The sequence below is a fragment of the Dipodomys merriami genome, unplaced genomic scaffold, assembly GCF_024711535.1.
Source record: "Dipodomys merriami isolate MVZ:Mamm:240054 unplaced genomic scaffold, mDipMer1.0.p SCAF_12, whole genome shotgun sequence".
NCBI lineage: Eukaryota > Metazoa > Chordata > Mammalia > Rodentia > Heteromyidae > Dipodomys > Dipodomys merriami.
Genome location: NW_027202493.1, coordinates 14,162,494 through 14,187,598, shown reverse-complemented (window position 1 = coordinate 14,187,598; position 25,105 = coordinate 14,162,494). Strand labels below are relative to the sequence as shown.

General features: G+C 40.0%; 1 protein-coding gene across 1 annotated transcript in view; it reads right to left on the bottom strand.

Annotated features, from left to right (window-relative positions):
• The window catches only part of LOC138823205 (low-density lipoprotein receptor-related protein 2-like), a 45,577-nt gene extending 20,709 nt beyond the window's left edge, over nucleotides 1-24,868 (bottom strand). Inside the window, exons 1-17 of the mRNA XM_070016274.1 lie at nucleotides 24,759-24,868; nucleotides 21,673-21,786; nucleotides 20,355-20,474; nucleotides 19,692-19,931; nucleotides 18,793-18,906; nucleotides 17,202-17,321; nucleotides 15,027-15,152; nucleotides 14,520-14,723; nucleotides 13,397-13,565; nucleotides 12,951-13,119; nucleotides 11,922-12,147; nucleotides 11,036-11,161; nucleotides 8,844-9,068; nucleotides 3,404-3,715; nucleotides 2,411-2,629; nucleotides 975-1,175; nucleotides 45-260 (exon numbers count right to left, since the gene is read on the bottom strand). Coding sequence (XP_069872375.1) covers nucleotides 45-260; nucleotides 975-1,175; nucleotides 2,411-2,629; nucleotides 3,404-3,715; nucleotides 8,844-9,068; nucleotides 11,036-11,161; nucleotides 11,922-12,147; nucleotides 12,951-13,119; nucleotides 13,397-13,565; nucleotides 14,520-14,723; nucleotides 15,027-15,152; nucleotides 17,202-17,321; nucleotides 18,793-18,906; nucleotides 19,692-19,931; nucleotides 20,355-20,474; nucleotides 21,673-21,786; nucleotides 24,759-24,834 — 2,977 coding nt within the window. The 5' untranslated portion in view covers nucleotides 24,835-24,868. The remainder of the gene's footprint in view (nucleotides 1-44; nucleotides 261-974; nucleotides 1,176-2,410; nucleotides 2,630-3,403; nucleotides 3,716-8,843; nucleotides 9,069-11,035; nucleotides 11,162-11,921; nucleotides 12,148-12,950; nucleotides 13,120-13,396; nucleotides 13,566-14,519; nucleotides 14,724-15,026; nucleotides 15,153-17,201; nucleotides 17,322-18,792; nucleotides 18,907-19,691; nucleotides 19,932-20,354; nucleotides 20,475-21,672; nucleotides 21,787-24,758) is intronic.
• Nucleotides 24,869-25,105: the final 237 nt, after the last annotated feature.

The window sequence follows — 25,105 nt, the reverse complement described above, 5'->3', positions numbered from 1 at the left end:
ACAGAAAGGATCAAAATACTCCCAGGAAGCCCAGCAGAACTTACTGCATCTTTGTTCATCTCTTTTGTCAGAACAGTCTGGGTTCCCATCGCATAGCCAACTCTTGGGAATACAGCGGGTGTTGTTATCACAAAGCAGAGAACAATCTTCAATTGGCTTCCAGCAGCCCAGCTCATCAGACCCATCTGAGCACTGCTGAGCCCCGTCACAGTGGAATTTCTCCTCTATACACCCGCTTCCATCCAAACACTGGAACACATCTTACACAGAAAGGCCCAAAAGCATCAGTCACATGGAAGATTCAATACTAGATAACTAACTTCATTTGTGTGTGTGTGTGTGTGTGTTTTCTTTTTTGTTGGTTGTGGGGCTTGAACTGGGAGCCAGGACACTCTCCCTGAGCTCTTCTGCTCAACGCAAGCCTTCTGCCACTTTGAGCTACAGAGCCAATTCCGATTTTCTGGTGACTTTCCCGCCTGGGCTTTGAACTGTGATCCTCAGATCTTAGCCTCCTGAGTAGCTTAAGTTATGAGCCAGGTGCTAATGAGCCACCAGCGCTTGTTCTTGTTCTAGGATCTTACTCTCAAACTAAGATCATGTGATCCAAATTCTAGCATCTAGTTGATTTGTAAACTAGAAACTTAACTAAGTCATTTAAATAAAGCCCCATTTGTGTGGTTACATGTTAGATCACTACACATCTTTAAGTGAGCCACTGAGGAAACTCTATGGCTCAGCTCATAGAAAGGCAAATACTGGAACACTTAGAAAATTTGAAGAAGCAAGAAGGCAATAGGTAAGCACATGATTTAAGTAGAAAACATGTATATTCATACTCTGCATTTTGAAAGAATGTGGCTTTCATCGATGCTAAATTGTTGGGGGAAGTTGGTCTGATTAGAATTGAGTAAACTCTTGCAATTCTTATCATGCACCAATGTTCCTTGCATAAAAGACAGGAGAAGGTAACAGACCTGGTCTGTGACAGAATTGAGAACAGTGTTCTTCGTCGGAGCCATCCTGACAGTCACGTTCACCATCACAAAGGAACTCCTGAGAAATGCATTCCTTCTCATCTCGACAGAGGACAGAGGACAGGAGGCAAAGCACAGGGGGTGGAGGTGGGAGAGGAGGAGGAGGGTGGATGGCAGGGGCTGATTCTTCATCCTCAGCATCTAGAGCAAACTGTAGCTTCAGCAAATCAGTCCAGGAGGAGCCCACACTGTGAGTGTGCTCCTCCTACTGTCCCCTCTTCCAGAAATCCATGTCTACTTTTATAAGAACAAAAAAATGAAACCAATCCAAAGATTATGTCCTGAGTTTAAGTGTGCTTTCTTAAGGCCATTGGCTTTGAATTTGGGCAAATTGTCTTCTAACTGCTGTGGGACTCCATAGCTCTATGTTCTAGCACCTTGTGGCCTAGGACAAGAGCCAACATAAAACACACTCATTTGTTGAGATGCATAAAATTATACCATTGAAAGTTATCAATTAGTGCTCTTCAGCTGCTATTATAGCAACTGAATTGTTGTGTTAGAATAATCAAAGGTGGGATTGTTCACTTTATTGACATGCTTCACTACCTAAGAAATGCATCCCTATACCTAATGCTTACTAACTAGTGGGTCAAAAAGTAAGACAGACAGAAGGAAGACTGCTACTTTTCCTGGGGCACAGTGAGCATCCCTAATCCAAAAGTCTAAAATCCCAAATACCCCCAAATTGGGGACTTCGTGATGGTCTACATGAAGTTACAACAGAAAATTTGACACCTGATTTCATGGAACAGGTCACAGGGAAAATGTGAGAGCCAAAAACTATTGCATTAAGATTCCTTCGGATGGAATGTATGCAGTGTATAGGAAACCCAAATGAATTTCATGGTTATACTTGGAAACTATCCCCAAATTATCTCATTATGTATAAATAAATACTCCCAAATCCAAAACACACCTGTTCCCAAGTATTTTTGGATAATGACATATCCATACCTTGGAAGTGTCACAAAGTTCCCTGCAAGATGTTACTTGCCATGTCTTCCATGAAAAAAAAAATGGAGGAGGGTTCTTTTGTAACCTAAGTGGGAAACTTTCTTAGCATAAACTGATTTCATTATTTCTAGATAAAGAGCCTTAGAGTATGCTAATGTGCAAGGTGATATTCCCAAAGGCACCGTAATATGAAAAGTTCTTTGAGTCCCACCACAAGCCATCTCATTTGGCCACTTTGACAAATGTGTTATATTTCCAGAATATGGACAAATTAGGGAGAAGGCCTGCTGAATTTGTGGCTTGGGACAACTGCCAAGACAGACTTATAGATACTCAGGATTTTATGGTCAGAAAGATACACTGAAAAGGGCACTGTGAAGCAGAAAGGTGAAATCACAACTCAACAAAGGAAGACTTGCCTTGTCCTTCCTGGTCCTCTGCCAAAATGATCATTTTCCTTATGTGTGGCTCCTTCAGTACAGAGAAGGGCTCCAGTGTTTTCCTGTTCCATAGCACAAGATCTGTCATGTCCACAGTTACCAGGTAGGGCTCGTGGGCCACTATAATCCCTTCACTCCAGCTCCAGGACTTGTTCAAAGAGTATGTTCTGTTTTTCAGAAGACTCAGGCTTTGCAAGCCTAAAGAAGAGTTAGGTCTTAGAAGGTGATGCAGAATAAGGGTCCTAGGACCTAGAATGAGGGTGTACTGTGTGTATGGATTCTAGCTGAGTGGGGTTCAAAGGCCAAAACAGACAAGAAGAAAATACTCTTCCTATCAAGCTTCGTAGGTTTTAGTTATATATATATATATTTAGTTTTATATATATATTATATAGTTTTTATATATATATATTTAGTTTTATATATATTATATATAGTTTTTTATATTAGTTTTATATATATTATATATATATGTATATATGTATATATATGACAAACACTAGCAAGTGTATTCAAAAACGTATTAAGTAGAATACTTACAAGATTTTCTATGTTATGAATCCAATAATAAGACTTTTAGATAGATGAGTTTGAGTTGTGACTTATCTAAACCTTATCAGTCAAAATTAAAAGTTAAAGCTTATGTTTAACTAGTGCTTAGGATAACCAAGATAGGCAGAAAAGATGATTTTGTAAGTTCTCACAACAAAGACATGTTTGAGGTGATGGATATCCGAATTACCCGATCATTGCATAGTGTTTGTATGTGTCAAAGTATCAAACTATACCTCATAAGTATGCACGATTATTGTGTTAATTAAAATTAAATATATATATGCCCAGCACAGACCCCCCCCAAGTAATAAGAAGTGTGAAAGGAATGATTAGAAGTACTACATTAAAGCCAAGACTGTTCAGAGCTAGCTCATCCCCTCACACTTCTGCCTACTGCATTCATTGTACAGTACTTACCTGATTTTTTGGTGATCCAGAGGATACTAGCTGAGCCCAAATCTAAGGCCATCCGGGTGTCTGCCATCCAGGTGCCTCTCTGGACTTCCTTTCTGTTTTTGCCATCAAGGGTCATGCTTTGTAATGGCTTCCCACTCTCCACCCAGTACAGTGCCCTCCTCGGCCAGTCGAGCAGCAGCTGCAGTATAATGCTGTAGGCACTGTAGAGGGTGTGTGTGTCTACACCAGGAATTCTGGTTTTCTGGATAGTACTTCGGTCACAGGGCAGCCAGTACAGGTTCCCGGTTGATATGTCCACATTTGCTGCACAGACTATAGGAGGAAAAGTAGCAGCTCCATTAGAAAAAGGTTTCAAGCACATTCCTACAAAGGCTCAAACAGGATCAAGGAGATAAGACAGACAAGGGAGGAAGGAAGGATGTGAAACCTTATAGTTCTTATTTACGAGCTGAGTTTCATCACATGCTTACTGGTGGTCCAGTATCTTGCCATAGGAGTTTCTTAGCTTCTCATAGCTACCTGGCAAGGGTAGTAGTCACTACATTTTATAGAGTGGATGTTTACATACATGGAAAAGCTTACATTTGAATGCATATCCACATTCCTTCTTCTTATAGGTAAATATGGAAATCAGTCAGTTACATGCCCAGCAAGTAGAACTGAGATTGCCAAAGGCAAGCAGAGATCCAGCTAGTGACACCACTCCAGTGTATGGAAGGTCACTTATAGAAAGCACAGACAATGAAAATATATACATCTAGAAGACAGGAGTATAATAGGGATCAAGTGTGTGAAAACCAAAGGAGCCATTTTTAGATGTGAATAATTGGATCAGGCACCAACCTTCAAACTATTCTGACTATTCCTACTACATCCACTGCAGCTAGGCCAGAGCCAGCTGGGGCTAAGTTAATCTTGCATGAGGTTTGAGAACAATACTAAGCTGTCAGGCCAAAGTGCTTATTCCATTTGGAAGGTGTCAACTTCCATACTTGTTTCTGGAAATGCACATTCAGAACACGCAGTTCTACTCTTGTAGGATTGTTTTGCGAATTAGAGTTAGAATATATAAAATAGAGTCTGTTGTTTTTCAGCAGGGTGTTGATGCTAAGTTACACAGTATCCAATTACTCAATTCAGGAATACTGTAAGCAGAATGGCCAATAGAGAGAAATAAATAATGTATTGATTTACTAAAAGTACTAAATATTCAACTCATAACTTGTTTTCCTATATTTTACTAATATAGGTTCAGTATTCTATATCCAAAATGCTTGGGATGAGACCAAAAGTTAAACACAAACTTCATTCATGTTTCATCATACCCCGTACAAATAGGCCAAAAGTATGTTTTATACAATATTTTCAGCACCCTGGAAATTTGCAGCTCAACAAGAGTTCAGGGGTAGAATTTCCCATCTATCATATCATAGGGTTCATAGGCTTTCAGATTTTGTGGTTTTGGAGTACAGAGTTTTGGATTTGAGCTGCTTAATCTGCTACCTCTACTTTAGTTTGCTTGTATTAATTGAATCTATACAATAGAGCTTTGCTACCACTTTCCAACTGCATATGTCATCATGCCACACTTGAGCTTGTAATCTGATATTGTAGGAATATTTGCACCATGAAAATCGTAAGTACTACAAATCAAGGTGTGGTTGTTCTATGTAAATTTTTCCTTTTCTTATCTGAACTGGCAAGTAATTGCCTTGTACCAAATCCAGGCTGTTGCCTGCTTTTAGACATATGTTTGGTGAACCTATACTCAATTATGTATCCATTATCTCTGACTACTTTCATGATACTATGGGTGAGGGGTTATCACAATGGAAATATTTACTATTGGGTCTTTTATACAAAAAGTTTGCCAACTCCTAGTCTTGACATACAAAAGTGATAAACTATTACTAATACAGATTAACCATAATGTGTCGTATCTTTGATTTTTAAATACCACAAAAATCAAGGCCATTTTTTCTATTATTTGAAATCTATTATCTCACTCAGGAAATCAGTAATTTATGACCCTGATGGAGTAATTCTTCATCACTTTACCTTTGTATCACTGATTAAACAAAGGGGTCAAACTACACCCATATCAAAACCACACTCATTCAATGACTTCTTTACCTGATTGTGTAAAAAGAAGATACTTACTAATAGATTGTTAAATCCCAACTATACATTAACTTCCAATCCAAAAATTCAATATAAAAAAGGATTTTGACCATGCACTGGCAGCTAGGACTTGTAATTTTTGTTACTCAGGAGGCTAAGATCTGAGGATTGAAGTTCAAAACCAGTCCAGGCAGAAAAATCTGTGAGACTCTTATCTTCAATTAACCAGCAAAAAACTAGAGCTGTAGTTCAAGTGGTAAAGTGCCAGCCCTGAGTGAAAAATCCAGGGGAGAGCTTGAGGCCCTGAGTTCTAGTCCTAGTACCAGAATAAAAACAAATAAAAAATAAGTTTGTCAAAAATCATTGAAATAGCCAGGCACTGGTGACTCACACCTGTAGTCACAATTTAAGGTTAGACTTAGCAGAAAAATCCACTCAGCTTCATCTCCAAAATGACCAGCAAAAAGCATGGCTGAGGATGTGACTCAAGTGGTAGAGCATTAGCCTAGCAAGGATGAGGTCCTGAATTCAAACTCCTATACTGCCAAAAGAATAAATAGTTGAAACAACAATAAAGATTTTACAATAAAGAATATCACATATTTTGTCATTTGTAGAAAGTATGTTACATATACTTCATAGCAGTAAACTTTATGATATGCATTTGCCAAATTCTGTACACACACTTATTCCTCAATGTGCTAGAAAGTTACTCATCACCATGACAAAATATCTGAGCCCACATACTGGGCTTTAGGGTGCAAACTATTCTTTGGATTTGTATAGGGGAAAAACTTCCTCAAAACCATACTTCGGATTTCTCTTCATGTCTGTGAAATCATTCCTGCCTAGATAAGTTGACATAGGTAAGATTGTCAAATTAGTAAGAATAGGTATCTCTCCTCTCCTGGGGCTCTGCCATCTACAGAGAATTCATATTTTTGTCTGTTACAGATTTAATTGAAACCTTTAACAGAATCCAGGTTGAAAGTCCAAAGTGCCTGGATCATGAAATGCTCTTTGAGCAATGTTATACTGATTCTTAAAGACATATTTCATTTTTAAAATGGAATTTAGAATTTTGACTAGGAATTTAATCTGAAAATGTTTGGCCTCAGTTCTCAACATGAAGGGCTGGGCGGGGGTATAGCTCAAGTGGTAGAACACCTGAGTTCAAACTACAATACTACCAAATAATCAACCTGAAGACAATATTAATATGTACAAAATAAAACATGAACAACATCAATACACTTGGATGAATAAATAAGCTAAGAAGGCCATCAGCTTATGAACAAGTCCAGATAGTAGGGGTGATACTATTTGCTTTTGTCAAGTTTTTAACCACTGCAATATTTGGCTCTTGAACATTCTTCAAAGACTCATGTGTTGCTTCAAAGACTCATGTTTTCCAGGGCTGAGAACCAAACCCAGGGCCTTGCACGTGCCAGGTGGGCGCCCTTCGGCTGGGCTAAACTCCCAACCCCTAGTGGTGGAAATTTTAAGAGGCAGGGTCCAGTGGCTGGTCTTCAGGTCACTGAAGCTGTGCATGGCTTTGAAAAGGATTGTGCATACCCAACTCCTTCCTTTCTCTCTGTTTTCCTCCTTGGCCATGAGGTGTTCAGTTTTATTCCATAATGCATGTCCTGTCATTGTCAAGCAAGCACCCTTGTTCCCCCCCCCCCCCACCAAACAAAAGCAGTGCATCTAAACAAAGGAAGAAATTCTTAGGAGAGGATCACAAAGGCTCAATAGCTATGTGCAAATGATTATATAAAATGATGCTTATTGAGCTGGGTGTTGGTGACTCACACCTGTAATCCTAGCTACTCAGGAGGCTGAGATCTGAGGATCATGGTTCAAAGCCAGCCCAGGCAGAAAAATCCATGAGACTCTTATCTCCAATTAACCACTCAGAAAACCGGAAGTGGCTCAAGTGGTAGAGTGCTCGCCTTGAGCTGAACAGCTGAGGGACAGCGCTCAGGCCCAGAGTTCAAGCCCCATGACTGGCAAAAAAAAAAAAAAAAAAAAAAGATACTTATTAAAATGAACTCTTTTTCTTTTTTCTTTGGTCAATTCCCTTTGTCACTGTTTTTTATTTCTGAACCCTTTGTCTTATATACAAGTGTATCTGATTTGGGGAGGGGAAAGGGAAGCATAGAAACAGTGGGACAAAGATGAACTAATTCAGCAGTGATACTCACTAGACACTATGTTGAAAATGAACTATACAACTCAGGAAGAGGAAGGTCAAGAGGGAAAAAACTGGGAGAAAATGAGGGAAGAGATGACACTGTTAAAAACAAAATGTACTCATTACCTGACTTATGTAACTGTAACCCTTCAGTATCATTTCTCATTTTCTTTAAACTTTTTCTCTTTATAAGTGGTTATCTCCACTATTTATTGTAGGAACAGCAAGCTGACCATCACAGCCACCAAGGCTCAATACTCAACACTAAATCCAACACACATGAAATCATCCATCTTTCACATCTTCTTGATCATTGAAACACAGAAACTACTTAACAAGATCAGCCAGATGAGAGAAGCCAGATTAATAAAGGGGAAAGATATTTTCACTCATGGGTCCCCCTAGACGGCCCTCGGATACATGGGACTATGCCCACCCCTTTCAGTTTCTCCTGAATACTTTCTGAGCCAAATATTGGGAGTATCTATGCGTCAAATATTGTGCTCTCCCACTAGAGTGTGGATAGGTTATACTGTATTGAAGGATGGCTCAGGAGCCTGTATGTCAAATGATACTTCTTGCAGTAAAACCTATCCTTCATATTCGGCCAACTACCCAGGGCACAGATATTTAGAAATCTAATTACTCACTCCAGAGCTCAACTCTCAAGCTTTCTTTTCTAGAGGTGTTTGCATTTTAGATGAGTACAGGAAATGTAAGGATGGGGTGTGGCTTTTTGGAGCGTAGGAGGGAAGAGAAAGCACCTATTAACATATTAACAAAATGTTTTTGCTAGTTCTCTCTGAAATCTGCACTGCAAACTGCTTCTATATTAGTGTAAGAAAAATCTGCAATGCAAACCTGAAGAAGAAAAGGCCCTTTTCTATCTTCCCCTGACTTAAAGCCAGAAGAACTTTCAAACTTATTTCTATATCTCAAGTATTCTCTAAATCATAACCTCCTGATAGTCTGCACCTGCCACCTAAGAGTGAAGGGAAATCAGAAAGCTTAGCATTTAAATTAGCTAAGATCATCCTTTGTTATGAAAGCTTATTCACAGTACTAGGTATTTTAGAATCAGAAAACAACAGAGAACCGGGAAACAAGATGGCCACCTTCATTTACCTGTATGCTCTGTCCAAATCTCTTGCATTGGTCCTGAATTCCCAGTTGAGTAGACCAAATGTCCCTGGGCATTTGTCCAATAAATCAGGTTCCTTTTCCAGTCAATATCCAATAAATAGATGTTCTCAGGATGCTCTTGAATCAGAGTTTTCTCTATAGCAGATCCCATAGAGCCAACTTTTAACAAGTACAGATGTTTGCCCGAGGAAAACACAAGTTTTAACTCTATGAAGGAAGAGGAGAGGTTTTTTTTTTTCTCCAACTGAGCTGCTTTTATTAGTTGTATAAGGGGATTTCATTGTGAAATTTCCATGCCTGTACAATCGTACCCACATTACTCTCTCTTACCCCTTCTCTTTCTACTCTCTCTTATCTTCTTAAAACAATTTCAACATGTGTAATTGTTCTCTTGTCATATATGCAACCATCCAACCTGGTAGTATTCCTCTTCATCTACTCCACTTTGTGAGCCCAACTACCTCCAACTCACAGGTATAACCCATACACCTACAGAGCACATTTTAGTTTACTGTGTCATTATTTTGTAGTGTATATTGAAATTACACCATATGGTTTCACAATGGTATTTTAAATGTACATATATTGTGGGTTGCTCAGAATAAGCCTTTGTATTTCTTTCTCTTTCCCTGCCCAACCAAACCCCTATTGATCAACAGCTTTTGAGACTCTTTATATCCTTATATATAGTGGCAATACATTATACAATTATTCACCTCTTAAATTTTTCCCTCTCCTCTTCTCCACCATCTCCTAAACAATTACACAGCCATGATTCCCTCTTAAAGAATGGTCCTGAGAAAGGGTTCTTCTACAGTCTGTGCCTGAAGCACACATACAACTTGACTGCCATTGCTCCTAGAGGAGTGGGTTACTTAGTCAAAGTAAGGCACCAGCTCATCTGGATTTTTGCTGAAAGGCTAATGTGGAATTATGAGGAAAAGTAAAGTAATGATCTGCTTGATTGAATACCATTTTGGTATAAAAGAATTTTATGTACTTTATCTTCATTAATGAAAAATACTCAGATATTTGCATTTAACTGTATACAATACATAGTCCTCAAAATAAAATAAAGTCAGCTGATGAGTTTTCCAGTACAGTTTATTACACCATGATTTCATTCAGACATAATCCTTTAAACTGTATTTAAATTTAAAAAAAGATAGCTTGAACCAGGCACCTGTGGACTCATGGTTGTAACCCTGACTACTCAGAAGGCTGAGATCTGAGAATCTCAGTTTGAAGCCATTCTGAGCAGGAAAGCACAGAAGGTCTTATTTCCAATTAACCACCAAACAACAACAAAACAAAAACCACACAAAACAAAACAAAAACCCACAAGTAGAGCTGTGATTCAAATGGTAGAGTGTTAGCCTTGAGTGAAAAAGCTCAGGGACCATACCCAGGCCCTGAGTTCAAGCTCCAGGACTGTCATACCCACACAAAAACAGTTTGAACACAAACATCAACTGAGGCATGGCTAAAATGATAGTGTACTTACATAGCAAGCTCTTAGAGTTCAAATTCCAGTGCCACAGAAAAATTTAAAGCAATGCAAACACTTAACTAATTTATTCTTTTTAAAACCTCAATATTGTGTCGATAAAAGCCAAATATGTTGGATAAAGATGTTCAAGTGGTTTATGTATGTAGCATTAATCTTTTGAAGGTAAACTAGCGTATGGAGAATTTACATTAGCAATACAAAAATAAGACAAAATTGAAGAACAGAATTCCTTGTACCAAAAAAATTTACAAATTTTCTTCATATGACTAAGTGGTATGAACTACTTTTTCCCTGATTGAAAAATAACCAGTGACAATTACACAACAACATACAAATAAATAAAATATGGTAAATGTATATTATGAAGAATTTACATTAGCAATACAAAAGTAAGACAAAATTGAAGAACAGAATTTCTTGTACCAAAAAATTTGCAAACAGATTCCTTTGGGCAGAAAATAGAATTGTAGCTGACAGGGACTATAAAAAAGGGAGAAAGTGAGGGCCATGCTTAATAGGTTCAGAGTTTGGGAAGATGAGGGAGCTTTGCGCATGGTCATGTTAGCTGCACAAAGATGAATGTATTCCATGCCACTGTTCACTTAATCATACTACTCTGGGCTTCGCTTCCTTGAGTTCAGCCCATTTTACCTGGTTTACTTACCACTGCAGGTGCCAGAAGGTAAAAGAAATAGTCCCTCTGGACAAACACACTTATAGCCCTTGGGGTGGACCGGGGATAGGAGGCATAAATGGCTGCAAGAACCGGGAACACATGCTGGGTCTCTGCCTAATTTGAATAGAGACATATTAGAGAATATTTCAGATTTATTTATCCAGGCCACTTGAAAACTCAATAAAGAAAAAGAAGTAAGCCTTTTTTGCCTTAAGAAAAGTCTGAATATACTTCATGACTCTTGGTTATGGATCTGATCTTTGAATCCTAATGGTCTCCTGATTGTCTTTCAGATAACCATTATCTCTCTGTCTTAGGCTAGAGCCAAATAAAGCTTCAAGCAACAGCATCTTCTCCCTTGGAGTTAGGACAAAAATGACTATCTCCCTGTATTAGTGGAATGTTCCCTCAGAGAGGAAAATTTTCTGATGAGTTTTTCAAATCCACATAAGACACATTATCTGAATTAAACATGAGGTGGAATTTCAAATTAACAACAAAAATTCTAACCTCTTTCTCCACGCAAGGTAGCAGACTTTCTTCAATTTTCTTTTTTGTCAGTTGACATGAGAGTGAATAAGCTATCCCACCCAGCTTCTCTGCAAATAGTTTCTTGCCCTAGGTTATCTGTATTTCAAACCTTAAAATCTGGCTGATGCTCTAGACAGACACAGGGCACATAACTTGGGATGTGTCTCCTGGTATTGCTTTTGTTACATTCATCTTACTTAGAAGTTCCATGTAACTCTAAGATATCCAACTCATTTCCTTTCCACAAAAGAGCAAGTACCCAGGAACTGAGGTAGCACCTTAGGCAGTTACAGGGGTTCATATTCTGATTCATCAGCATTTTAAAAGTAAGGCTTGTACTTACTCCTAGGCTGCTGGGACTTGTGAAGGACTGAAAAAGCAGACACGGAGGCAACCAATAACACCTCTCTCTCCCTTGGACTGTGGGGTGAGGTGTGAAACAGCTGTGTTTTATTTGCCCAGAAGAAAGAGTTCTCAAATATGGCCAGTCCTACTGGGGCTTCATATTCCAAGAAGATCTTAGGAAAGGTGTGCTTCCCATGGCCATCCACTTTGACTGTCTCTATAGACTGAAGGAAATCTCGTGAGAGCATGAGAACGTTACAGATACTGATGATGTTCGTGCCACCCCCAATAGCTTGGACATTGATTAATATCTGTACTTGAAAACGATTTGAGGCAAGTGAATAAGAAGATTCATGGATGCTAAGGCTAAAGTCAATAGATTGCATTGCTTCTTGTATAGATGTGCTGGAAAAGAGACTAATTCAAATATAGATATTGAATAAAGTGCTTTCTCTCTCTACTCTCCAACTGCCTTATAAGTTTGATATTTTGTAACTTTCAGAGAGGGCAAGACAAAGGGTTCTCAATGAGGCAACAGAGCCAGACAAAAATCACAGCTAGGAAAATTCAGGCCTAGCAGGATGACTCACAAGCCTGTGATTTTATGCATTCTTGTCTTTTAGCTTGGCATTTCTGAAAATGTGATAATGTGAGCTGCAATATTAAAACTTAGAAATCTGAGTATAAAAAGTACCTCTGAATTACCTAAGTAAATACTAAAGGTATAACATAGAACATGACTTGTACTACTGGGAACTGCCAATGTGATTTAATATAGAGTGTGTCAGAAAAGCATATCAGGTCTCCCAGCTGCATTGCCTAGAAATGCTGTGTAGTTACACCTTGTCTGCTCTGTGTAGAAACATTATGTAGTTACACCTTATTTTTCTCAATTTTCACAGCCAGAAGGTAGTTTAGAGTTGATGCAAGATATAAAAGAATATTGTAATTAGCTACTTAGCTATAGAGTCATACCAACTTTCAACCAAAACAGTATTTACTTTTTCCTTCAGACCTATCTGGGTACCTTTTTATAGTCACTGATCCAGTAGAGTCTGCCATTTAGGTGGTCAAGTGTTAGTCCTAACGGTTCCTCTGCAGTCACAACCGCCAGCACCTTCCTGTCGGAGCCATCCATTCCTGCAGCTTCAATAGTCCTCACCCCTTTCTCACCTTGATTTACCCAGTACAAGTACCTGCCATCAGGAGAACAAGGTGTTAGAGGGTCTTGCTCACTTGCATGCATGCACACATTATTCTCAACAGCCCATTGAGAATAATAAGCTTTCTCATGGGGATTTCAAATCACTACATGACTTATGATGCTAAAGATTTCTGCTTTAATACGTAAGAAAAAGTTTGGCTCCATACAATTCAATTTGAAGTATTTTGGGGAAGCAAGTGACATCTAGTTTTTATTTATGATTTAAAATGAGAAGATTTTGGATATACCCCAAAAGAAAGTCTACTTACTTCTTTTCAGGAAACACAACTAGCTGTTCTGGCACAACATCCTTTTCCAAGACTTTGACGTAGCCTCGGCCATCACTTAAGCCAGCATAGATGCCTCTTGAAGAACTACTAGCCCAGTACAACTGTCCCGTGAACCAGTCCAAAGAGATACTGTTCACTGATGTAAGTTCTGGGGACACAGAAGAAAACATTACATTCCTGCATTCCTTTTATTTCTCTCTTGGAAGCAGAAACTTGGACCTGACAATTCTAAGTTTTCTGATTTCAAGTTATAAAGTAGGATAAATGGAACCCAAGGAAGAGAGGCCTGAGATGAGCAAGGGTGTTTTCAACATGCAGAAGTTGCATGGAAGGAGGGAACCTGAACAGAAGAAAAAATAAGGAATCTGAGCGCCTGCAGCCTCAGCTCAGGCAATAGTCAATGGGAGAATTGCCATGAGCTCTGCCACTTAATTGTACCCACAATATTTCTCTGTTCCCACCATATGCACTGTCTAGTTTAATTCCCCCACTCACCCAGTGAGTACTAGGCCAATCAAAGTGAGTAAGAACTTGTCCAAGGTCACAGAACTACCAGAGACTATATACCTTCCAGTCACAGGTAATGCTCTATGATGTTCCCATGCAGCTAAACTGCCAGTCTTACATCAAATTGGGGTTTTTATATACTTGTGACAAGTGAGTCAGAGTGTGCTTCTTACATTATGTCTGACCGGTGTTATAGTTTGGAAGTGGGATGTTCTTTAAAGTTCTATGTGTTAAAATCTCAGTCTCCAGACAGGAACACTATTAGTAGAAACTTTTAAGAGGGGAAGCCTAGTGGAATATTTTAGGTCATTGTTGGTCTTCCCTTAATTGGAATGATGGGACAGCAGTCTTTTCCTCCTTCTCTTTGCTTCCTGGCTTTTATGCAGGAGAAGCTTCCACCACCAAATACTAATGCTATGATGTGCTTATCTCATCACCGGCCCTGAATAAATAGGGCCACTGACTGTGGACTGAAACCACCAAAAGTCGTAACCACTTTTCCTTTTTTTTTTTTAAGTTGATAATCTCAGATATTTTGTACTGGTAACAGCCAGATGGTTAACACATACAGCTTAAAGCAGCTAAGACTCTTAACCTGGGTAGAGGGGAACAGAGTTTGGCTTCCCAAGGAAAAACACATTTAAAACTTCATCCACCCAGAAGTAAATGCTTCTTTCAAGGTCATATGCAACATAATGAGGCCTTGATTTTATAGGTATCAGAGTCTCATAGATGCCTGTCTTTCGGTCCAGGATACCAAGCTCTTGCTCTGATGCAATAAGAATTTTAACATCATCATCTGCAAGAGAAGGAAATAGTGACATGTTAATATGATTCTTTCTTTCACATCTTTCCTGTTAACTAAAGATATTACCCTATTTTCCTTGTCCAGATCTACTTATTCGTAACATCTACACTAAGCACATTCATTGGACATCATTTTAAGACACATTATAACTTACAGCTTGGGCAATGAATATTATGACTGCTCCTGTACAGAAAGAATAGGATCATCTCTAGTACCAATTGTATATGTCACTGTACTCTATAATAATGGCTAAGAATAAGCAGGAGGTAGGACTTCTTAACTTGCTTAACTTACCTATAACTCGACAGTCAGTGCCATTATAAAGCTGGTAACCTTGAATACAGTCACAGGAGTAAGAGCCTGGTGTATTGTGACATAGTTGGCCACATGGACTGTATTCCACAGAGCACTCATCTACGTCTGATGACAGAGAATTGTCAGTCAGATATATATATATATATATATATATATATATATAGTTATATATATAGTTATATATAGTGCATATAAGTATATAGTTATATATAGTGCATATAAGTATATAGTTATATATAGTGAATGTAAATATATAGTTTTATATATATATTAAATATAAGTTAGCAGAAACTTAAATATAGGCTCCTAAGGTATTTGGCTAGTACAGAATATTGACTTTGTTATCCTAGCAATATTCCTAGAATTTTTCCAAGCCAGACAGACATTATTACAGAATGACAGTGGTAGGATGTGGAGTCCACTGGGTGCCATGGAATATCTCTTCTAAGATGAAAGAAAAGGTATAAAGCTCTTAGGTATTGTTGGTAGACTTTAATAAGATGCAATTGACTCCCAAAGCCTGATCATAGAGACTCTTTAGATTGTAAGTTACAAAATGAGGGGAGATTTATTTATTTTTACTATTAAAGAAAATGGTTCCTGAAGAGTTTTTACTGGAACATATTTTTCCTTCCAGAGCTACAAGATCCCAAAGGAGAATAATGCCCTCTTATTCCTGAAAAATAATCAGTGCAGAGCTACTGCCAACTCAGTGGCCAATCAAGTCCTACCATAGATCAGAAAATGAAGTAGGGGGCTTCAGGATTCTGGAGCAGGATGTACAAAACCTACATCCATCTGAGTACAATCACCAGCTTTAGATAAAGAAGTAGCAAATGTAATAGATTAAATTATTGATTTAGCTTAGAAAAAATAAGTTTAGATATTAAGATTTACTAAAATTCAATTAAAATGAATTAACTTTACATAGGCTCATAGAAACTCTTAATAAAGCATTAACATAAAAACTACTGTAAATTTAATGCTTCTTAGTAAATCCGTTTTTCTCTTACAGTCCTCCCAGGTGACTAGGGTTACAGGTGGAACCAGGAAGAAAGGGCATTAGTAAGTAGGGATAATCCTTGAGGCTCATGGTAGAGAGCTGATCTTCCCTTTAGGTCAAGGCAACAGGACAAAGATCCTTTGTCCTGCTCATCATATTTTCATCTAAAATACCGCCCTGGATTTTTTTGTATACAAGTACAACAGGATAGAACCAAAACCTTTTCTAATTACTGACAGATAAAGATAGGTGAAATTTCTTTACCATGTATGTACCATAATCCCATTTGACAGCTAAATGCAACATAAGGACTGCAAAACTAGAGGTCAGCTAGCCGGAACATTCGGGACATTCAGCAAACTCTAATTTTAGAGTTTATCCTGACACTTATTCCATGGATCTTAGGCATGAAATAACAAATCTATTTATTCCATGACAGAAACTTTTTAAGCCCTACGAAGGAAGGATGCAAAATCTGACACAGTCTCACCCGGCAATAGTTGACCTGCAATTGCCACAGGAAGATGAAAATAAGCATTGGCAGGATTTGGTGGGAGTATTAAATGGCGCAGCCACTATGGAAAATTGTTCCATGATTATCCAAAAAACAGTCCTTCTACTTCTGAAATACACCCAGTGAATTGAAACTAGGGATTCAAACAGGTATTTGTATACCAATGTTCCTATGAGTATTATTCACAATAGCCCAAAGGCAGTAACAACCCAAAACTTTCATCCATAGATGTGGTCTATACGCACAATAGAATTTCATTCTGCCTTAAAAACAAAGGTAATGTTGACATATCCTAAAGATACGCTTACTGACATAAACCAGACACAGAAGGACAAACATTGTATGATTCTACTTATATGAAGAACTTGGAGTTTACAAAATCACAAAAGACAACAATTCTGTAGCATTTACTGGGGACACGGGAGAAAGGAGTGAAGACTTACCATTCTGTGGGAAGACAGTCTTTACTGGCAACAATGGAAAAGTCTAGAAATACACAGTGAGGATGGTTACACAACATTATGAATATACTTAAGGCTAACAAATGGTACACTTAAACATAGCTAAAATGGTAGAATTTATATTATGTTATCACAATAAAAGGTATCTGAAGAGAGAGGAACCAATGAGTTCTGACCTCCACAACTCTGCCCATCGGATTGCAATTGCCACCCTGAAGCACAGGCACACCAGACTCCCCAGGGAGTGTCGCTGCACAGGCCCATGCAGCCCCCATTCACTAGGGAGCAGTTTCTACCTAGTGGAGACAAGGCAGCAGTCAAAACAATTGAACACCATGGAGGACCAACATCTGAACTGTGCTTACTTCTATACTAGCTGAGGAACAGATGACTTTGTTATGGATAACCTTTGACCTAGCCTGCTGGCCTGGGTACCTGGAGCTCTGAGGGACAACTATGAAGGGAATGATAGGAATTCCAGCAGTGGCATACAGGCCAACAGCTTAGACAATCTCAAGTACTAGTGTCTTTATTACTCTCCTGCAGCAGGGCTGTGTTTTCTCCTTACTTCAGGAAATAAGGTACTGATTTCCACACCCCAATGAATTCTCTACACAGAGGACTCAAAAACCTCTATTTTGTTCCATGGTTCATGCATTTAGTATCTTTTACTTGTGTTCCTTCAAGTACAAAATTTCTTTGGCAGCTTTTAACACTACTAACGAGGTTTCACCAAAAAGATATATGGGAAGACTTGGTGTTGATCTAGGAAACAAACTGACAAAGTGATAAGATGAGATACCCACTCTCCCCTTCCCCTGCCAAACCAACAGCGATTCTTTCTTTCTTTCTTTTTGTCAGTCGTGGGGCCTGAACTCTGGACCTGGACGCTGTCCCTTAGCTCTTCAGCTCAAGGCTAATGCTCTACCACTGGAGCCATAGCTTCACTTCTGGCTTTTTCTGCTTATGCGGTGCTCAGGAATCGAACCCAGGACCTCATGCATGCAAGGCAAACACTCTACTACTGAGCCACTTTCCCAGCCCAGCCAACAGTGATTCGTGTTGCAAGAGCCAGAAAGGTTCTGCTTTTCAGTAGCCTCTTTCCTCATTAGAGAAAAGTTCTTCCTGAGTCTTTTTTTTTTCCATTGACTCTTTTGAGAATTCTCTATCTTGTCTTGAACAAATGTATTACTTCTTCATTAGACATCTTGTAGTTGTCTTTGTACTCAATTTGTAAACCGGTTTTAAGAGTCATATAAAATCTCTGAGCATGTAAAGCTGAAATTGTTGGTCATATACAAAGACAATTACATGCAATGTGGTCCTAGAAAGGCTTCCTATAAAGGCAGGTCAGGGGCAGTGTAGTCTGAGCCACACTGTTGCACATGATTAAGCCAAAACCTCGGTATAGAATTTTTTCTGACAACAATGCCACTGACATTTGAAGGCACATCGCTGGCTCTATATATAATTTTTATTTGCATCCTGAAGACATGCAAATTTATATTTGCATTTCAGAAACCACATATTTTTCTAAAGTTACAAAATGAGAATGGCCCTTCAAGTTTTAAAGTTTTGTTTTTTTTACACTCAAAGTCTACAGCCAAATGCTAAAAGTTATAACATATAAGAGAATCCATTCTTGAAAGATAATAAAGTATGAATCTTAGTCTGAGTACTTTCTTGAAGAACCAATCTCTATGATAACTAAGGCATTAGCTGTTCAATCCTGTTTTCTCACCATCAGCTAAGTAATTGGTTTCTTACCACATGAAATGGGCTCATCAGTACCATCTGCACAGTCTGCTTCTCCATTGCACATCAGAGATTCTAGGATGCATTTGCTTTCATCACACCTAACTGTGTTGGCTGGACAGGAAGCTGTGTCAGGAATTAAGCATGTCTTCATTAGTACTTGTGGGGAGGATAACAACAGACAACTTTTTCAGTGAGTAAAGTGGTAATATTTCTATAACTCAGGGGAAATCTATGAAGGAGAGAATCTTGTATCTTCTCAAAGCTATTTATCAAGGAAGTAGATCTTTAGATTTGATCACAAAGGTGTTAAAATACCTGGGACTGTATTGAAACCATTGATGGACCTAGAATTAAATAGTTATAACTGGAATGGAATATATAACTTGTCATCTAAAAGCACTCTCTTAAGAAACTGGATTTCACTTCATTGTAAAAATGTTGGAATCTGAATATAGAAGGTATGACAACGTTAACTCTAGAAGAGATTGGGTGGGATCGTGGTTTATGAAGAAGTCGGAAAAGCTAGTACATGGAGCATGTGGGGTCCAGGGGGGAAAGGTAGCATTTGTCGAGCTCTTGGGGGTGCTCCTCCTTGAAGGAGTAATTGGCCCTTTCTATAGTCACTACACAAGATCATGGGTCATCTGCCATTAGGCTTCCTTCATAAACAGGGACTTAGGTGTTCTAAGATCATCTATACTGGGAGCTTTTTCAGGCAATATTTAAAGCATTCATTTCAAGAGTTTCATTTCAAGCACTTTTGTACTTTTCCATGGATAATTACGTGCTGGCTATTGCTAGGAGGCATCTTGCTTTTATCTTGTTCGTATACATTAAAATGCAAGTTGCATAAAGCCACCCACATAGTCCAACCTGCCCTTGAAAACAAGTGAGGAAGCAGGACTCACCACAGGCCTCCTCATCTGAAGAGTCACCACACTGGTCAGTGCCATCACATTTCCAGTTGTCCATGACACATACCTTATTCTTGCACTGCCACTGCCCATGTGGGCAATGGCTCTGGGGACAGTGTGCTTTGTCAGACTCATCTGCATAGTCCTGGTGGACATCACAGAGTTCCCAGGCATCCAGACACTGAAGCGTCCCTGGACACTGGACTTTTGGGTATGGACATGCTGTTGATCGCTCTGTAAGGCAGGAAAAGGTGGCTGGTTGAAGTAGAAGTGGACCATGAGCCTGTGTATCCACATGATGTATGGCTTGCTCATGGATTTAGTCTATAGAAAAGCAAGAATTAAATGAGATGCAAGCCACTGGGGACATGGTCTCAATTGTGTATATTAAGATTCCACTCCAAAGATGTGTTTAAGAATTAATAAGGTAAAGTAATCACTTATTTTGAATCTGCTTGGGAAAAAAAAAAAGAAAAGAAAAAGAAAACAAGTGAATTTAAAAGTCTCTTATAAAGCCAGAGATAGTATAACATCTGGTCTTATTGCACATGGCGCAAGGCCAGCTAATGGCTTCCTTGTTTGATCAAGTGTTGTGGGTGCTAACAAATAGTGATAATAAACAGAGGTGACTGAAGAGGAAAACTAAGTCATACATACCACAATTGACCTCATCAGAACCATCCAAACAGTCTCTGGTGCCATCACAAAGCCATCCAATGGAAATGCATTTGCCATCATCACACTGCCAGGCGTGGCCGTGTCCCCCACATGCCTGCTCTGAAGGCCAGTGGCAAATGTAGAACAGCAGGTAGGAAGGTGAGTTTGTCAGGATGCAGGTAGCTTTTATTTTTTTAATTAGCAAAGCACTCATTTTTCCCCCAACTTGTCATTGGAGTCAACCATGGACTTGATTATCTTTTTCATGCTTCCCCTTATGATAACCCATAGTACCTCTTCTTTACAAGGGATGACCGCCTGGCAGCCCAGTAAAGCATGCTCCCCATCATTCGTCTAGAGCACCACTCACTATCCAGTACAATCTGCTGTGACAAAGGCAATGTTTCATATCTGTTCTGTCTACAATGGTCGCAACTAGTCCTATGTGACAATTGAGTACTTGAAATAGGTGGCCAGCAGGACAGAAGAATTTTATTTTATTAAATTTGGTGTATTTAAATAATTTTAGGTTCCCATGGTCACCACATGGCCATTGCAGTTTTGTAGTTTTATGATTTTATGGTTTTCTTCTATAAGTATATGTGTGTGTGTGTGTGTGTGTATGTGCATGTACATGTGCATGCACACGCACCAGTACTGGAGCTTGAGCATGAAAACTTTAACCAGTTAATTGTATACAAAAGCAATTCTGTGCACCAGGATCTCCAAATGTTTTCTGTTCTCTGGATTAGTCTAGTTTGAATAATATTTCTACCGATGATTAAGCCTACATGGAAGATCTTGATATGATAATGGTGATACCAACATTTGAAGAAACATCCCTATCCTACCTAATGATAGCCTGCAACAACCAAGCTGCTTTATGTGAGATCAGAAGTATTTCAGATTCCAGATGTTTTAAATGTTTGGAATATTTGCATTAATAAGATGTCTTGGGAATAAAACCCAAATGTAAACACAAAATTCATGTATATTTCATCTATACCGTTTCCATAGATCATTTTGAAATGATCTTTCCTGCATTGTGCCTATAACCCATCACCAAGATCTGGATGCAGAATTTTCCATTTGTGACATCATTTGGTGCCTATAAACTTGTGGCTTTAGAGCAGCTCAGATTTTCCCATTTGAAATGCTCAATGTCTACTTGCCAATCAGGGCCAGATTCATGCGATGGTCTTTTTTTTTTTTAATACTATCTTTAAGTAGTTGTACCAGGGAACTATCATTTAACAAAGCAGTTGAAGAGCACAATGCCCCCTGATTAATGTCACCCACAGCCTTGACTCGTGCTTACCACACTGCTCATCGCTCCCGTCGGGACACTCTTGCTGGCCATTGCAGAGCCAGGTCACAGGAATGCATTTTTCTCCACAGGCAGCCTGTCTTGTCCTGTTACACTTCACTTTGTCTGCATTAGATGACCAAGAAGCAGAGCCATGAGAATGTCTGGCTTCCTTGGGTACAAGGAGCATGTTTTCACCATAAGCAACTGTTGACGGTCATTTTTGAAGACCTTTCTTCCACTAGGGAGGAGCTATCACCCCCAAATCCACATAGCTCCCCAGTGCCATTCCTTACAAGCAAGTTCTTGCTGATGCTGTGGAGTTGTTCTTGGAGCCTTGCTGTATGCAGGCCTGTTTAACTGGTAGAATGGGGGCTCACTCATAAGTGTACACACGCTAGTCTGGAACTTTCTTCAGCTCTGGTTAAGTCTCAAAGCCTTGTGGTGTGAATACCAACAGTATTTTGACTCATTTACTCCTAGGTATGTACTGACATATCTTAAAATAGATTTCAATTGTTGGTCCTTAAAAAAAGCTTTTTTTAAAATAAGAATATCTCTAGTAGCTAGACATAAGTATTTCTGAGTTTTCAGTTATTTGCACGAGATTGATGTATATTGTCTGCTTTAATCAAGCCCTGTCCTTATGTCTATAAACCTCAAACATTTAATGATTAAAATCAAACCTCAGCTGAGTACTGATGGCTCTTGTCTGTAATCCTAGCTACTCAGGAGACTAAGATCTGATGATCATCAAAGCCAGCCCAGGCAGGAATATCTGTAAGACTCTTATCTCCAATTAATTAGCAAAAATCCAGACATGGAGCTCTGGTTCAAGTGATAGAACACTAGCCTTGAGCAAAAAAGCTAAAGGACAGCATCTAAGCCTCAGGATTGGCATAACAACAACAATAACAACAACATCAACATCTCACACACTCACACACACATATACACACAACAAGCCTAATATGCAGGGTCCATAGAAAGAAACAACAGAAAGGCCTGAGTATACTTAATTTGCTATACTGACATAACAGTCCCAGAAAAAAAAAAGCTAATCATCAGTTCCTAGGAAACATAAACCATGTGATACATACCATTTGTAAGGAAGAGTCAGCAAGTCCTACTTCCAAGTTTTGCAGCATTGTGGGAGTGAAATGGACCACAGAAGGCTGCTGTCTAGATTTCATCTCTTAGTTTACACTCAGGAAATATTGTTTATTATTGGACAGTTAACCATGTTAGCATCATGCACATTCTAGCCAGGCTATCTCAATGAACTGCGACAACACTATTAGATTGAGACCATTTGATGTCAGTAATTACTACTATGGGAGCAGGCTCCGTCAACAGGCCACCTGGGTTAGAGTTTAGATTGGACCACTTGCTGGCAATGTATCCTCAAGAAAGCTATTTCCTCTCTTTAAGATCTCATTTTCTTGTCTATTCAATGAGGCTGGTAAATAAGGCATTACAAGAGGGAGATTTTGGGATTCCATGAGCACTCAGCATACTTGTTAAACAAAAGCATTAACTCCTATTGCTTCTTCCAGTTCATCCTACCAAATGGATTTCAATTAGGATTGACTGTAACCCTCCAAGACTAACCCCCATTAGGTGAGTTGTAATTTGAACAGTGTTTTGTCTTGCAGATGGATTCTATGCATTATTTGCAGACTGGTCTCAAAAATTACATTTCCACCATAGGTAGCTACTTGCTATATACCTATGATGTATAATGTACCTGTAATAATTTGTAATGGATTTATATATTAAATTATCTTGCTAATATATCAAGTACAATGATTGCATGCTGTTCTAAAACAGATATAAAGATGTCTACATACTAGAAAGGGTTGACAATCACTACTGAGTAAGGGAAAAGAAAAAGAAAGAAAGAAAGGGGCAAGTAACAAATCCTGTTTCAGAAACAGCAGGGGAGGTAAGTCACAGCAGAGACACCACACAGGATCAGAGCAAATCCTAGGGGTTACAATCCCTCGTGAAAGATGAACTGTTCCTTGTTTAATGACAACTCCTCCATTCTGGTTAACAGTGGGTCAACGAAAAAAGAGCCTGCATAAATTTAAATGACTTCCCTGCTGGTGCCTGGTCTTAAGCCACCTGCTACTCAGAAGGCTGGGATCTGAGGATCATAGTTTGAAGCTATCTGGAGCACATAAATCTGAGAGAGTCTTGTCTCCAATTAACCAGCAAAAAGCCAAAAGAAGAGGTGTGGCTCAAGTGGTACAGAGCCAGCATGGGTGGAAAGGCTCTGAGTTCAAGTTTGAGTACACACACACACACACACACATACACACACACACACACACACACACACACACACACAGACTTCCCTTCCTGGAGGGGAGAGGAGAGGAAGGTTGCTGTCTGGTGAAGCACTTGCCCGTTGGGATTGATATGACTTGCCAGAGCAGGTAACTTCACAAATGCTGGGCCACTCCAACAGCAAGTAGTAGACACCGACTTCCCCCTTCAGGGACCATGTGATTCACAGCCACCCAGGACCCCCATTGGGCTCACCCCCTCCCTGTGATCTGCTTATATGTAAGTTGTATCAACAAGTGCCACGACTTAGCGGTCCCTCGAACTCCATCACCTTTCTGCTGGCCGCTTCGTCCAGGCAGGCACCTCTTCCTGCCGTCTCCTGGGGCCACATTGCTGCGGGAGACCAGAACTAGAAAGCGAACCCAGGGGGCCTGGACCTGGGGCAGGGAAGAGTCTCGGAGGGAGCCCGCGGGGTGGAGAAAACCCCTTTTCTCCCCTGTGCGAGGATGCCAAGAAGGAAAGGCGCCCGCTGCGTCCCTGAGCCCACCCCAGCTCCCTCTCACCCGCAGATTTGGGGAGCTCCCCCACCCCATGTCCGGACTCATCTAAGGAGGTCTTTCTAGGAGGCTCGGCCTCGTCCAGCCTCGTCCAACCAGCAGCTGCAGAACTGGGGACAGCACGCACCAGACAAAGGTGCCCCCAAGTTCTTCACCTCCGGCCCCTGAAAAGCCCAGGTAGCATGCAGCCTGGCACCCCGCAAATTCCCGGAGTGGTCCCCTCCGAGGGAGCCCGCGAGCCCCACTCACCCGCCACAGAGCCCCTGGTGCTGCCCAGAGCGACCCACACCAGAGAAACGAGGAGAAGCAATGTCCCGCACCCCATCGCGGGGACCCCAAGCTCGGTGCTGGCTCCCCGAGCGGTGCTGGCACGGGAGGGAGGAGCATAGAGGCGCGCGGGGTCCGCCCAGGGCGGGCTCTAGTTTCCGCAGCCGCCGCTCATTGGAAAGGGGGTTGGGAGAATAGAGGTGGGGACTTTGTCGCCATGGGATTCTGGGGATGACTTTAGTCTTCTTCCTCGCGACCTCGGACGGTCTCCTTGGCTCCTTCGTGGAGAGGAGTGGTGGAGACTTTGTGACTCCATGCGCCAATAGGAC